This window comes from Octopus sinensis, linkage group LG30, assembly GCF_006345805.1.
Source record: "Octopus sinensis linkage group LG30, ASM634580v1, whole genome shotgun sequence".
NCBI lineage: Eukaryota > Metazoa > Mollusca > Cephalopoda > Octopoda > Octopodidae > Octopus > Octopus sinensis.
In genome coordinates this window covers 10,932,075-10,949,574 of record NC_043026.1, presented here as the reverse complement: position 1 = coordinate 10,949,574, position 17,500 = coordinate 10,932,075, and the positions used below count along the sequence as shown (strand labels likewise).

Genomic DNA, 17,500 nt, shown 5'->3' with positions numbered 1-17,500 from the left:
TTAAGTGCAAAAGTTATTTAGGGCAAAATCAAAACAGTTGTAAGAGAACATGTTGAATTTTTGCAGCTAATAAATTATGTTAATGCTACATTTTCTGGATTTTATTTTGAATATTTATAAACAAAGGTTTATACTTAAACCTATTATTTTAGGAATGTTACTATTCACAGCAAAATCATAGGTAACAAACCAGTAATTCACTGGATATTTCTTATCCCTTAAGGTCGTTTTATATTTATGTATATATGTATATGTGTGTGTGTGTGTGTGTGTGTGTGTGTGTGTGTGTGTGTGTTTGTGTGTGTGTGTGTATGTGTGCGTGTGTGTATAATTGTGATTAAATATGACTAGGGTATTAGAAACATCTACAATGCTAGAAATAAGAGCTAAAATGCTCTAATGCTGTAGTCAACGCACATAAATGTAAGCATAAAAACAGACAAGGAGCTTAATCGTCCGAAAAAGGCCGATCGAGAGTTCTTAATACTGACGCCAGTTTCGGAAATTTCCGTAGCCTCATCAATTACGACTATCTTATCATCATTATCATTATCATTATTATTATTATTATTATTATTATTATTATTATTATTATTATTATTATTATTATTATTATTATCATTATTATTATTATTATCATTATTATTATTATTATTATTATAATCATCATCATCATCATTATTATTATTATTATTATTATTATTATTATTATCATTATTATTATTATTATTATTATTATTATTATTATTATTATTATTATTATTATTATTATTATTATCATTATTATTATTATTATCATTATTATTATTATTATTATTATAATCATCATCATCATCATTATTATTATTATTATTATTATTATTATCATTATCATTATTATTATTATTATTATTATTATTATTATTATTATTATTATTATTATTATTATCATTATTATTATTATTATTATTATAATCATCATCATCATCATTATTATTATTATTATTATTATTATTATCATTATTATCATTATTATTATTATTATTATTATTATCATTATTATTATCATTATTATTATTATTATTATTATTAGTAGTAGTAGTAGTAGTAGTACTATTATTATTATTATTATTGAGTGAGAGAGCAGTGCATGCCATCAAAGTGACACTGGGGTAAAATATACGAAGCCCAATATACCCATCATGACTACCCGTCTGATAAAGGTACACCAGGCACATGCATCACAACCATTTGTGCGCGACATGGTGATCTCATATCAAGATAAACAGCACATGACCTTGCAGGTGGGGCCCAGTTAGAATTTTCTTCAGGTTGAGTAGCCCATCCTGCTCAAAAGGTCCCTGAACAAGGGTTGTTTAAGGATGTTGAAAGAACCACCCATGTTTCCAGAGGTGAATTATTCAAACCCCAAAGAATCCCTCTCAACACATGGCTATGATGCTCCCCCACTACTTCTGCTCGTGATCAGAGATGCACATATCGTCAGCCACTAAGGGATATGCTCAACTGGTTATGGTCAAACAAGTGACAAGCAAATCTGTGGTATTGAGCAGAATATTTGCTGTAGCCCATCTTTTATACCAAGACAAAACAATGTACATGATAACACTTCAAATCAGTTAAGATCAGAAACCATGAGAGCCACTGCCTGGTACTGCATCAGGGCATTTATTATTATTATTATTATTATTATTAGTGGGGCTGCGTGTTGTGTTCTTGAGCAATGCACTTTATTTCACGTTGCTCCAGTTCACTCAGCTGTAGAAATGAGTTGCGACGTCACAGGTGCCAAGCTGTATCGGCCCTTGCCTTTCCCTTGGACAACATCGGTGACGTGGAGAGGGGAGGCCGGTATGCATGGGCGACTGCTGGTCTTCCATAAAACAACCTTGCCCAGACTTGTGCCTCAGAGGGTATCTCTCTAGGTGCAAACCCATGGTCAGTGCCTGACCGAAGGGGGTCTTTACCCTCTTTAAGTAGTAGTAGTAGTAGTAGTAGTAGTAGTAGTAGTAGTAGTAGTAGTAGTATTATTATTATTATTATTATTATTATTATTATTATTATTATTATCTTATTATTATTATTTATTATATTATTATTATTATCATTATTATTATTATTATTATTATTATTATCATCATCATTATTATTATCATTATTGTTGCTGTTGTTGTTGTTGTTGTTGTTGTTGTTGTTGTTAAGGCTGTGAGCTGGCAGAATCGTTAACGCACCAGGCGAAATGCTTTAGCGACATTTCATCCGTCTTTATATGTCCTGTGTTCCAAATTCCGACGACTGCCTTTCATTCGTTTTGAGCACTAGGGTCGATGTAATCGAATTAACCCCTACCCCCAAAGTTGCTGGTCTTGTGCCTTTAATAGAAAGGACTATTATTATTAAAGGTAGCGAGCTGGCAGAATCGTTAGCACGTAGGGCGAAATTCTTGGCAGTATTTGGTCTGCGGCTACATTCTAAGTTCAGTTTCTTAAAAGCCATATTATATCTTCGTAGATAAATACATATTTCTATCTATTTTTTACCTTAAAAATAAATATTTAACATAATAAATGGGTTGTATGAAATGATCCTAATGTTTTAAGTTTCTAATTTAGATAATGGAATTTTTTTATAAGAAAAATTATTATTTTATTTAGTTCTGCTTTAATTGTATTTAATTGTATTTGCTTATTTATTCACTATTATCTGAAGATTGACTATAATTTTAGTTCGAATTTATTTCAATTGAATTTAAACTTAATTGTAATTCGAATTTAATTATAGCCATGAAACGTACGTAGTGTTTTGCTTATATTTATCATTCTTTTTATACTTTTTGAAAATTAATAAAAAAAAATTATATATATATATATATATATATATATATATATATATTATATATATATATATATATATATATTATATATATATATATATATATTACGGAGATGTACTCGTATAGCAAGTGATTTGATCTGAGATCGTGTGCTGAAACGAAAACAATTGCAGCGTGGAAGGTGTTTGTAAGCCATTTAAGAAACACACAAAAGCCGTTCGATTCACTCCAATGCAGCACGGATTTTTGTCAGTGAACAGGTCGCGGATTTTAGCGACGAAAATATTTTGACAAATTAAACTTAAATGTTGAAGTGAATCGAACGGCTTTTGTGTGTTTCTTAAATGGCTTACAAACACCTTCCACGCTGCAATTGTTATATATATATATATATATATATATATATATATTTCTTTACTGCCCACAAGGGGCTAAACATAGAAGGGACGAACAAGGACAGACAAAGGGATTAAGTCGATTACATCGACCCCAGTGCGTAACTGGTACTTAATTTATCGACCCCGAAAGGATGAAAAGCAAAGTCGACCTCGGCGGATTTTGAACCCAGAACACTTAACGGCAGACGAAATACGGCTAAGCATTTCGCCCGGCGTGCTAACGTTTCTGCTAACGTTATTTATTATATATATATATATTATATGTTATTTATGTATTGGTTTATGTCTATCACTTGAGTTGCATAATAGTGGTTTATTTCTAATTCATATTTTATATATTTATACTGTGAAATTTGATTTAATACTAAATCGGATTTTTCCCTGTAAGTTTGGAGCTATACTCCCTAATATTATATATATATATATATATATATATATATATATATATATATATATGTATGTATGTATGTATATGTATATATATATATATATATATATATATATATATATATATATATATATATACATGTACATATACATACATACATGTATATGTACATATATATATAAATACATACATATACATACATATATATATACACATGCATATATGTATGTGTGTGTATGTATGTATGTATGTATGTATGTATGTATGTATGTATGCATACATGTATGTGTGTGCATGTTGGTATCTTAAGAAATTAAAATCTTCGAGAGGAACGTGAAATATTTCGTTTTTAACACAATATTTACACAATACTATTATTTGTAGCTTGATCTGCTTCAAGTTTCTATGTTCCAAAAAGAAATTGTTTTGCATGCATAAACACACACACACACACACACTCACGCACACGTTATTTTGGCATAGTATTTTCCTATTGTAAATTCTATCATCTTCTCCTAACAGGAACCATCAAGAGAAACCATGGCAACCAAGAACAGATCTGTGCAACGACCTGCTTAGGTAATGTTGCTTCCTTATTCTTCTCCCACTTCGCCTTTCTTCCTTCTCTTACTCTCTTTCTTTTCCTTCTCGTCCTCCTTTTTCTTCTTTTGTCCTTTACTCGCTTCATTCGTTAGACTGCGACCATGCTGGAGCACTACCTCAGTCGAATGAATCGAGCCCAATACTTGTTGTTTTATTTCTTTTTCTTTGACTCTGATACTTAGTCTATCGTGGAGGCACATTATGGCCCAGTGGTTAGAGCAGCGGACTTGCGGTCGAGGGATATATATATATATATATATATATATATATATATATATATATATCAAGTTAATCCAAACAAGAAAGCACAAAAAAACAACAACGCGAGGACGTGGAACAAATATAGTATTATTGGACGCTCAGGAAAAAGGAAAGAAGGAGGGTTTAACGTTTCGAGTGGAGCTCTTCGTCGGAAACATAGGAGAAGGAAAGATCCAGAGAAGGGAAGACAGAGGAAAAAAATCGCCAACGGTACACACGCGGTCACATTTTGAATATATATATATATATATATATATATATATATATATATATATATATGCAGAAAGCGAGATGGAAAGAGGGAGACAGAGAGAAATAGGGAAGAAAGGGAGAGCTAGCTAGCTGGCTAGCTTAGATAGATATAGATATACATATGTATGTACTTATATAAGAGTATATGATACATTTATGCTTTTACAGGAACTCGAAAATTCAATTATGAAGTTGGTTCTTCCTATGAATATGATTACAAGGCACAAACCACGACAAAGATGAATGGAGCGTCCCATGGAGGGGCCAGCTTTTCGATGAATGCCAGAGTCGTATTTGAACCTGTGACAAAATGTGACATGGTCATGAGGGTAAAATTCTTTTTTCTTCTTCTTCTTGGTATTGTTAAAGTAGAGAGCTGGCAGAATCGTTATCACACCAGGGCAAAATGCTTCGCACCATTTCGTTCGTCTTTACATTCTGAGTTCAAATTTTGCTGACGTCAACTTTGCATTTCATAATTTCGGAATCAATAAAATAAGGATCAGTCAAGTACTGGAGTCGTTGTTATCGACTTACTCCTCCCCCGTAATTTCAAGCTGTGTGCCTATAGCAGAAGGCAAAGTCGACCCCAAATTCCGCCGAGGTCAACTTTGCTTTTCATCTTTCCGGGGTCGAGAAATTAAGTACCAGTGGAGTACTAGGGTCGGGTGATCGACTGTCCCCTTCCCCACAAAATCCAGGTAATATATATATATTACGGAGATGTACTTGCATAGCAAGTGACCTGATCTGAGATTGTGTGCTGGAAGGTATTTATAAGCCATTTAAGAAACACACAAAATTCGTTAGATTCACTTCAACATTTAAATTTAATTTGTCAAAAATTTTTCGTTGCTTTGAGACCGCGACCTGTTCACTGACAAAATTCCGTATATATACGCAGTAAAAGCCACTTGCCCAAGGTGCTGTGCAGTGGGACTGAACCCAAAACCATGTCATTATCATTGGAAAACGATCTTCTTAACTACACAACCGTGCCTGAGCGTCAGCTTGCAAGAAAAACGTGGTTTCTTTCTTATATTTTTAATTTTTATCCAACAGATCTATAATGTCAAGGTCACCAACATGGACTACTATCCTGGAGGTCAGCAGTTCAGCGACGCCCTCATGAAGCAGGGATTGAGGTTCTCGTTCCAGGACGGCAAGATTGAAGAAGTTTGTCCGATGTGGGAGGAACCAACATGGGTCCTTAACATCAAACGTGGTATTCTGTCAGCTTTCCAAAACTCCATGGACGATCTGGACAGAGATGTCAACGTAACAGAGGTTGGTGTGTCTTTATATTATCAAACTATGCGTTGCAATCCATCTGTTGGTGGGGGGGCATGTGCTTTATGGGACTATTGCTGTCGTTGTTACCAATGTTTGGATGTTAGTGTTTTTGTTAATTTTTCCTCCACCTCCTCCATCATTAACATTACTTACAATGTTATTTTTCTCCTCCAATTTCAGACCGATGTTGTGGGCAAGTGCTCGACCGAGTACAAGGTGCAGGACACCTACAGGGGTGCTAGGACCATCCATAAGAGCAAAGACCTCCTCAGTTGCAGTGACCGAGAGTACTACCGCATTGCCATGCATTCAGTCAAATACAATGTCCACTCTGTGAGTATTTATTGACTGTTGTTGATATGCTTGTGTGCATGTGTGTGTGTGTGTGTGTGTGTGTGTGTGTGTGTGTGTGTGTGTCTGTGTCTGTGCATATGTCTGCGTGTTCATGAGTTTGTGTTTATAGGTGTATTCATATATATATATATGTTTCGTTTTGGGATTTGGTTTGCAAGATTCTTTATATGAGTTTGTGTGTTGAAGCATATTCTGTTGGGTCTGAGCAGAGTCATTTTCTCTTTGTGCCTTATAATTTAACACATTCACCGGTAAAATTTCCACTTATTTCTTATTTTTATTTTCCTAAAATTTTCGTTGCGTCTTGCAACCTTTCCAAGAGAGTTAAGACTATTGAAAAGGTTGCAAGACGTAAAGAAAATTTTAGGAAAATAAAAATAAGTAATAAGTGGAAATTTTACCGGTGAATTTAGTAAGGAAATGTTAAGGAAAGGTCAATGTTATGCTGACGGTATGTTAATGGTATGTTAATAAGTTGGTCAGTTGATATACGTAATACATTTACAATATACCAATATGTTAACGACGTGCGTTACACAGAAACTTAATTCATTAATTAACTCAATTCACTTTTCATTACAGAAAGTACGATCCCTGCCTCTAATGAAGAGCTACCACAACTGCGTCCAGATACTGGACACGGCCAGCAGTATTCTGACCAACATCGAATGTACTGAGGAAAATATATTCAGGCCATTCTCGAATGGCAAGAGCGGTGCCATGACAGAACAGACGCAGAAGCTGACTTTTAGACAAAAGAGTTCGTCAAATTATCGACAGACAGGTGAGGCTTCCTTGGAGCAATCGGGATATATCTCACGATCCGCACATTCACCAGTATACTGGTAGTAGTAGTAGTAGTAGTAGTAGTAGTAGTAGTAGTAGTAGTAGTAGTAGTAGTAGCATCAGAAGCAGTAGTAGTAGTAGTAGAAGTAGTAGTAGTAGTAGTAGTAGTAGTAGTAGCAGCAGCAGCAGCAGTAGTAGTAGTAGTAGTAGTAGTAGTAGATGCAGCAGCAGTAGTAGTAGTAGTAGTAGTAGTAGAAGCAGCAGCAGTAGTAGTAGTAGAAGCAGCAGCAGCAGCAGTAGTAGTAGTAGTAGTAGTAGTAGTAGCAGCAGCAGCAGCAGCAGCTTTATGAGCTAACAAAATGTAACTGAGAACGATTCCCCCAGAAATCGTACACTTTAACCCTTTAGCATTATTTATTTATTTATTTATTTATTTATTATTCACATAATTTTAAATTAATCGTGCATTTGAGATTTCGATGGTGTGATCGTTCCTTTTTAAGTGACATAGTTGGGTAGGTGTGAAAGGCCAGATCTCACCACTTCGAAGATAAAAAAAGGTCGAATGTTTTAGATGACAGGGCTTGTTTAAACGCTAAAGGATTAAATTTCACATCTTATATTTCCAGTTCTGCTTTTCGTAATTCATATCTTCCATTCCACATTTTATATTTCACGTTTTTTTGCATTTAACTTCCATATCTTACATTCTACATTTCCCTTTTACATTTTATATTTCACATTTCACGCGTCACATTTCTCATTTCATATTACACATTCCACATTTCATATCTCACACTTCACATTTAATATTTCATATTTCCTATTTCTCATTTCATATTCCATAATTTTACATTTTACATTTCATAGTTTGCTTGCTCCATATCTTACATTCTTAATTTCACTTTAACATTTTATATTTCACATTTCACGTGTCACCTTTCTCATTTCATATTTCCCATTCCAGATTTCATATCTCACACCTCACATTTAATATTTCATATTTCATATTTCTCATTTCATATTCCACAATTTTACATTTTACATTTCATAGTTTGCTTGTTCACATTTCATATCATACATTCCACACCAACTTTGCATAACCAGTCAGCCACAGTAAAACACTGAAGTGAGTTAACCTGAACTGCATGTCTCCTTTAAATTTTGTATAACCCTTTATCAATAATAGGGACCATTATGGTAGTCTGAATTGCACTAAGTTTAACTTTTCTTTCATTCTTCCAACTTCTGTTCCGTAGACCAGGAGCCCCCAACCAGTGGGCTAGGGATCATTTGGTACTGGGCCACACACAAAGAATGTATTCTGAAATTCTATTTCTTTTTTATTGACTATTGCAGTCTAAAGGGGTTTTTTGCATTATATATGTCACATAAATGTATTATAAAAAAAAAGTAAGGAACCCCTTCAGTCATGAACCTACGCTTAGATTTCCCCTCCCTGGTACAAATCCGGGAAAAGTTGTTCATGGAAGACCAATAGGCGCCCATGAAAACCATCCCCCACCCTTCTCCTTGCCACTGATGTTATCAAAAGGAAAGGCAAGGCTTGGCACTAGTGACGTTGCAACTCATTTCTATAGCTGAATGAACTGGAGCAAAGTGAAACATAGAGTGTTGCACACGATCACAATACAGAGCCTGGTTTGGAAATCGAACTCACTACCTCATGATTGTGAGCCAGACGCTCTAACCAGTGAGCCATTCGCCTTCACATTTAATATACATGTGTAATAATTACATTATATATGATGCAGATTATTTTGTTTTGTTATGTGTGTGGTCCCTTGGTCTGTTACAAAAACTGACTTACATGAAAACATGGTGCAAAAAAAGGTTTGGGACCGTTAGATTTCACATTCTGTGTTACCAATCATTTAAAAAATACTTATTAACATTGCTCCGTTATCATAAATGTTATTATTAAATTGGTTTTCAATTCAGAACGGTTCAGCCACAGAAGTGATTTACTGTTCGACCACAAAGAGAAGATGCATTCAGACCAACTCCCCACACAAGAGATTCTGAGTGTCTTTCAGCAACTCTGCGACAAAATGAGTGAAGACATAAGGCCCGAACTGCCGCAAATGCTCAACACCTTGATCGACCTCATGAAAAATGTTGATTATGCGACTCTTCGCAGAATTTACAGTGACATTTCAAGAGAAGGTTTCTGTCGGAAAAATTCAGACCGCACCAAGTTAGTATTTTCTTTATTTATGTTCAGGGCTACCAAAAAGTAATGTCGTATTTTCAAGCAATTGGTCCGACAGTCAAAGTATTGGGGAGTTATCCCAGAGGCTAAGTAAGCCTTGACCCACTGAGAAAAATCGTCTCAAGCAGATTGGGAAAGTGTATAGAGAAGGGAGGCGGTTACCTAAGAAGCTGTAACCGGGGAATAAAGGCCACATTCAGCAAAAATTACCCAAAGAAAAGATAAATTGAATAGGTTGGGATGCTCTACCTCACCCTCCCTACTCACCAGACATGGCACCATCAGATTCTCACTTATTGAAACCACATAAACACACTTAGTAAAGAAAAGACATTCAGAAGTAGAGGCGATGTCGAAATGCCACTCCAAACATTTTTCTCTTCTGAAAAACCTGATTTTCCTTATATCCGAACGATCAGAAAACCGGTTTCGAGGTTCGGAAATGTTATTGCTAAAGAGGACAGTTATATTAGGAATGAATAAAAATATTTACGATATGTTTTATGCTGATTTGAACTCATTACATGAAATGCAACGTTACTTTTTGGTATCACTAATATTTTGCGACTATTATGAGTGTGAAGTTGTGTGACCTAATGGTTAGTGTGATGGGATCAAGATGATAAGGTTGCAGGTTCAATTCCTTGATCAGGTGTGTCATTGACCCCTTTTTTGTCTTTTTATCGGTTTGTCACTTGACATGATCTATGTTCTTTCTTTGAGATCAGTGAGACATAATCCAGGTGACTTGTAATCCAATGTACTCTAGTTATGACCGTCTAATCTTTTATTCGGACATGGTATAGCTAGGATTACATTATCAAATGTGTTCTTCATTATTGTTGTTGTTGTTTGGCCTCAGGTAAGTCCGCATCCAGCATACCTATGATCAAAGGTGTTCTAACCATGGCCATTCCGTCTTTTATTCAAACATGCTGTATCAAAGACTACATTGTCCAATGAATCCTTCATTTTTTAAGATAATGTGATTTCAGCAAAATTTGGCTGTTATTTCTAGCAAACCTGAACCACTACATAGACATCCATTCGGTACGATTATTATCTCTGTTGCAGGAGATATTTCCGTGACTCTCTACCAATGTTAGGAAACGTGGCATCCGTGAAGATGTTCCAATATCTGACTTCAATGAATCAATTCGAAGAAGAAGACATGGTTATGTTTCTAGCAGTCCTCTCGGTCACCCAGAACCCATCGAAGGAAATGATCCAAGCAATCACCGTAAGTATTTCATCATTGTCATCATCGCCATCGTCATTTAGCATCTGTTTTCCACACTAGCATGGGTTGGACGGTTTTACAGGACTCTGCCAAGCCAGAGGGCGCTGCCAATCTCCAAGTGTCTACTTTGGCATGATTACTACAGCTGGATGCCATTTCCTAACTCCTAATTTCACGACTCACAGTATTTACCTACTTTTCACATATCTTTTAAATTTCATATTTCACAACATGAAAGTTTTATTTACTTTTCACATCTCAAAGTATGCATGTACTTTCTACATTTCACATTTAATAGTATTCACCTAGCTTTTTACATTTCCCATTTCATACTATTAATGTATTTTCTACACTACACATTTCACAACATTCATGTATTGTCTACGATTCATATTTCACAGCCCCTCTTGGATAACAGAAATATCTCTCACAACGTCATGCTGTCCATTTCATCTATGGCTGCCAGCTATTGTAACAAGAATCCAAAATGTGCTGAAGATTTCGAAATTGATGCTCTTATCCAGAAATACATGTCGATTGTTGGCGATTGTGACATATATGCTAATCCGCATGTAATCCAGGCTCTTCGGTCTCTTGGTAATATTGGTTTTTCAAGTAAGGCTGAACGCACATTGTCCAAATGTGTGACAACAACCAACTTTCCAATGGAAGTTAGAGTGTCAGCCATCGATGCCTTCCGTCGTATACCTTGTGATGCAAGGGTGAGTCTAACAAAACAATTTTTCAAAAATTGATTTTATTATTTGTTTTTGAGTTTGTTGTTTATACATGTAATTATGGCTACGTATATTTCTATATTTCTATATTTCTTGAATTAGCATTTGTACAGCAGACTGGTGTTGCTATAGCAACCAGTCTGCTTTGTGTTGTTACTTCCTGTTGTTCATGGCTGGTCTCAGTTTATGAGGAGAGATTCTATGATTCAGGGAGTGCCCCTGTTACGTTGGGTTGCCTTGATGGAAACTTTGAAATTCGCTGCGTAGTATGCTCCACATTTACTGCAGACTACTTTCCATTCAGCATAGGCTCTCGAGCATGCTTTGATCTCATTGATGCGGCAGTTGGTGAGTGTACAGCCTACGGTGCTCTCTGTGGTATTTTTCCTCGACAGAACCTTCCTCGGGGACTGACCGGTGTGTACCGTCTGTATGCTGGGTCCTTCCCGGCGGATTGCATGTTGAATAGCTGCAGTTGTTCTGTCGTCGAAGAAGGGCAATTTAACGAAGCGCTACGGATCTTCTTATGTTGTTTTACCCCTTCCGTGTTTTGTGGATGCAGTCGTTTAGCGGCAGGGGGTGGATAGCCATTGTGGGCTGCGTACCAACACCAAGAACTGCTTGGTGTTGGTAGCTTTGTCCGTTGTTTCGCTGTATCTGTGCTTTAGAACATATGTTTATAAATGTTTGTATGTGTGTGTGTGTGTGTGTGTACCCCGCTCAGAGAGTTATTATATATATATATATATATATATATATATATATATATATATATATATATATATATATATATATATATGAGTTCAGCAAAAATTTAGATTCAGATGAATATGGTACTTAGGTTGAGGCACCAGAATTTAGTACTGTATTATCCATACAATTTCAAAATAAGGTGATTAGAATCAAAATAAGCAACAAGGATATCCAGAAGTAATGCAGTACGATCGTCTCATGTAACTCCTTATTAGTGTGATTGTGATTTTTGCCTGCTATCAAATTGCTCAGAGCAGCTTTTCTCTGTTAAACATGAATTCCTAATTCGTCCTCATTTCTCTCCTTATCTTTCAGCGCTCTGCCCTGATGGAAGTCTTTGTCAACACTGAGGAAGACTCTGAACTCCGTATCAACGCTTATCTTGGCCTCATGAAATGTCCAAGCCGAATGCTCCTCATTCATATACATGAAATGCTGGAAAGAGAGAATTCGAACCAAGTTGGATCGTTCATTTGGTCACATTTACAAAACATGCAACAAACTTCTGACCCGCATTTGCAGCACATCCGATCATTCCTCGATTTAGAAGATTTTTCTAAAAAGTTTAATCTTGACAAACGCAAGTTCTCCCGCAACTACGAAGGATCGTTCTTTTCCAAAGACATGAATGCCGGAGCTAAATTGGACAGTAACGTCATCTTTTCCCCCAAATCTTTTATCCCACGTTCGGCCAATCTCAATTTGACTCTTGATCTCTTTGGACATGCCATCAACATTCTTGAAGTCGGTGGACGTATGGAAAATTTTGAGCAAGAGATGGAACGCATGTGGTCATCCCATCGCTGGACAAATAGGGAATCTTATGTAAGTAATGGAATTGTGGGAAATCATTGCCAATTTCGTAGGTTCTAATTAAATGATTATGCTTGAGTGTGTGTATATATATGCATGTATATATATATATATATATATATATATATATATATATATATATATAAAATTCAGCTTTGGGGATTAATAGATATGTGGGTATTCCATTTCAGATAATACAAAATAATAACCAAATGAGTATATCTGAAGGTAAACTTGTATCTATTTGCACATCACAAAGTAATACTTTAAAGGATATAGCCAGTATACCAGCAGGTTATAAAATATACTTCCTTAATTATCTCCTACTTAAGTTGAAATTAAAATTATCAATTATGAAGAAACAACACGTATTTCAGTATTGGAAGGTTATAATATATATACATAGACATATATATACACATATAAACATATATATGTAATCATCATATTTACAATTCCACCAACACATCTTCAGGTTCTTTTTCAAAATATGGTTAATCTAATTTTAGATCACCTTAAAATTAAGTGTTAAATGAAACATTAAAAATTATACATTTTAAAGTTAAGAATTAAAATTTATAAATCATATATTATACATTATAAAGATGATAAAGATGAATTAGCATACATATATCAAACTTATAAAGTTTATATATATATATATATACATACATATACATACATATACATATGTATATGATATGCATGCTTATTAGAACTGTGTACAATAACTTGAATGTACCATCTTATACTTTCAGCAACGTGGGAAGTCTCCCATGTACCTGAGGTTTTTCGGCAACGAGATTTTCTATGGAGATACCAGTCGCTCGCTTTTCTTCTTCAGATGGCGTTACTTCTTAACTCTCTTCAAGACAATGCAAATCGTTAACAGTCAGGTGAAATATCCGACAGCCATTGGTTTCCCTCTTGAGATGAATGTCAAAGCCACTGCTGCAATCAATAATAATGATCAGACAAAATGGAAGCAGAACGGTCTCGATTTAGCAATTAAATTTAGGTCAGTAACCCCTCCGTTCTTTCTCTCGTATATTTGTCTATTTACTTTTGCTCTCTTCTTTTCTTTCTATAACTTTCTCTCTCCCCCTCTCTCTTTCTTTCTATATATCTTACTTGGTTCAGTCATTGGACTGAGGCCATTCTGGGGCACAGACTGGAAGCGTTTCCTTGAAGAAATCAACCTCAATACGTTTTATTTGTTTTTCTTTTCTTCCAAGTCTGGTATTTTTTATTCTATCAATCTCTTTTGCTAAACTGCTAGGTAATGCGAATATTTACAAACCAAAAACTGGTTGTCAAGTGGTATATGAAGACAAGCACAAAGACATACATATACAGATATGGAAACACACACACACACGCATATACACTCACATACACTCACACATATTTGATGTATTTTCACACCATTTCCATCAACCGAATTTACTAGGGTTGGTCTAGGATTCCAGTAGAAGACAAAGGTGCAGTATAGTGGAACTGAACCTGAAACCATATGGTTGTAAAATGAGCTTCTTACTTTTACTCTTTTTCCCTTCCTCATTCTAACTTTCTCTCTCCTTCTCTCTTACATACTCAATCTTTCATACTCTCTCCCTTACTCCTTCTCAAACTCTCACACTGTCTTTCCTGAAAGTAGTCATATGTTGGTTATACCTTATTTTGAAAGTATTTACTACTTGGTGTGGAATAAATATACTATTAAATTAGTATCTAATTCTCTCACCCTTATTAATTAATTATAATTATGCTGCATTTATTTCTAAATGCTGTAGTTGTTTCCGTGAGAGTTTGGCGCGCTGTTGGTTGGGGCATTTGAATTATAACGTCGGATGTAATCAATTGAACCACACGCGTATTTATCGTTATGGTAAAATCTGGCTTGTGATTGAGTGGATTTCATCCAGATAGTCTTGGCTGACGAGCTACAAATGGATTATTGTAAGTAATATTACATTAATTCATTAATAGCGAAACAATTGTCCCAAAATAATCTGTATTTTTGTTATTTTTTATTTGCCCTGTCCGTGTGAGCTAACAGTCGTACTTGGCTTTCATGGGAAACATGTATTTTCGTGGTTGAAACCTTTTGGATTAACTGGTGCTAGAGTGATCAATATAGTGACCACTCTCTTATATTTATTTTGTGAAAATATTATAATATGTTATAAAATATTATAATAATCCAGGTTTCTCGTAGCACTAGGCCACTTGGTGTGGAATAAATATACTATTAAATTAGTATCTAATTCTCTCACCCTTATTAATTAATTACTGTTAGTCTAATATAGTTTTAACAATCACTTTATGGGTAAAAGTATACAAGAGAGTTCATCAAACCTTTACCGTGTAAAGGCTATATTTTGGAATTAACACTTTTGCACATATGAATATAAATTGTATTAGTGAATACGAACATGAATAGGGGATACGAATAGCTTGAAGATAAAATTTAATATTAGACAAATATCCAATGAAATCAGAAGAGGTAGAGTAGTTGATCCAATGACCCTAATCTCAATATAGATCAATGATGATATTTTTTTGTTTGTGTGGTTCCATTTTATATTTGCAGTGCTGCCATTGAAGTGACCGGAGATATGACAGTTGATGCTCACCTCACAAAAATGGGCCTGAAGATGGTAAATATGGCCCATACAAGCACTGGGGTGGAATTCCGAGCAGACAAAAAAGAATTGTCAATAAAATTCCCAAAGTATATCATAGAATATGCGACTATAAAGTAAGTACCATTTCAGACATTCCTTGATGTTGATGTACCTTTTCTTGTGCACCTTCTCATGCAGCTTTTTTTACCCACTGCCATTCTTCTTGTGTACCATCTTTGCAATAGCTCATCAACAGCTCTAATTTCACAATATATTCATGCATACATACATGTATGCATACATAAATACATATACGCATAGATCCAAGTTAAATTCTCGTGTATGACAAATAGATCTAAATATCATTTACAAGAATTTCGAAAAATCCAGAATGTTTAACAACAAAAAATACGTATATAGAAAACTAGATCTTTTCTGTAGAATTCACCTTATAAAACATGTAATTGTTTTATTATATATATATATATATATATATATATATATATATATATATATATATATATATATATAACGGGAAGGTTTACGAAAATAAACAAAAGACGAAGGCAGGTGGAGTACAAACAAACAAATGTATTAGTATGCCGCTCAGGAATAGAAATAGAACAAGTTTTTACGTTTCGAGCCTACGCTCTTCGACAGAAAGATACTCAGAAAAGAAACAAGGAGAGAAGCAAGGAGAGAAAAAAATGCGTGTAGGAGCTGACGGTCCATCATGATATTGTATTATATATATATATATATATATATATATATATAATATTTAAATCAATATTAATATTTCCGAAATTGGTGAAATTCGATGTGAACATAGAAAACATTTCCAGTACACGAACGCCTAACAAAACGAACATATATATATATATATATATATATATATAAATGTATACACATATATCTCTTTTACTCTCTTTTACTTGTTTCAGTCATTTGACTGCGGCCATGCTGGAGCACCGCCTTTAGTCGAGCAAATCGACACACAAACATATACACACACATACATATATATATACATATATACGACAGTTTCCGTCTACCAAATCCACTCACAAGGCATTGGTCGGCCCGAGGCTATAGCAGAAGACACTTGCCAAGGTGCCACGCAGTGGGACTGAACCCGGAACCATGTGGTTGGTAAGCAAGCTACTTACCACACAGCCACTCCTGCGCCTATATATATACATAACATCTGCATACATATGTGCATACATGTGTGGGGGTGTTCACATTTATTTGTTTATTTATTCATTTATCTATTTCAGGACCGATTTCTACACAGTGACAGGAGAAAATGAGATAAAACTTGAATTAATAACAGACAACGTCCAGAAGTCAAAGGTGTGCACTGACAAAAGTGTGGAACATCTTCTGGGTCTGAAGTTTTGTCAGGAGATCCGATACAGCAATGCTTCGCAGCTGAAAGATGCACCGTACTTTCCGTTCACGGGACCAGCCCATTACAGTTACTATATGGAGAATGTCGATGTGCCGAAAGGTTATAGGCTGACAAAAACCGGAAGCGTAAGATTAGGTTAATCATTACCATCATCGACATCATTACCATCCTCATCACTGTTACCATCAACATCATCATCACCAACATCAACATAGCTTTCACCATCATCATCATCGTTGCAAGTTTGTGATAATGGTATTGTATGTTAAGATGGTATTTGCAACATAACGAAAGACAAATAGATATTTTGATTTCGAATTTTGACACGAGGTCAGCATTTTCGGGTGGGGAGCAAATCGATTATATCGACCCCCACCCCACCCGTGCTCAAGTGGTACTTTATCGAATAGTACTTTATCAAGGCGGTGAGCTGGCAGAAGCGTCAGCACGCCGGGCGAAATACTTAGCAGTATTCTGTCTGCCGCTACGTTTTGAGTTCAAATTCCGCCGAGGTC

The 17,500-nt window shown here is 35.1% G+C and overlaps 2 protein-coding genes across 2 annotated transcripts in view; both read left to right on the top strand.

Annotated features, from left to right (window-relative positions):
* The window catches only part of LOC115226285, a 111,069-nt gene that overhangs the window by 65,614 nt on the left and 27,955 nt on the right, over positions 1-17,500 (top strand). The window lies entirely within an intron of this gene.
* LOC118768536 overlaps positions 1-17,500 on the top strand; it is a 43,539-nt gene that overhangs the window by 5,503 nt on the left and 20,536 nt on the right. The window contains exons 2-13 of the mRNA XM_036515214.1: positions 4,142-4,198; positions 4,904-5,064; positions 5,798-6,022; positions 6,209-6,361; positions 6,965-7,166; positions 9,131-9,386; positions 10,476-10,641; positions 11,043-11,363; positions 12,447-12,956; positions 13,703-13,962; positions 15,538-15,705; positions 16,852-17,110. Of these exons, the coding sequence (XP_036371107.1) occupies positions 4,142-4,198; positions 4,904-5,064; positions 5,798-6,022; positions 6,209-6,361; positions 6,965-7,166; positions 9,131-9,386; positions 10,476-10,641; positions 11,043-11,363; positions 12,447-12,956; positions 13,703-13,962; positions 15,538-15,705; positions 16,852-17,110 (2,738 nt within the window). The remainder of the gene's footprint in view (positions 1-4,141; positions 4,199-4,903; positions 5,065-5,797; positions 6,023-6,208; positions 6,362-6,964; positions 7,167-9,130; positions 9,387-10,475; positions 10,642-11,042; positions 11,364-12,446; positions 12,957-13,702; positions 13,963-15,537; positions 15,706-16,851; positions 17,111-17,500) is intronic.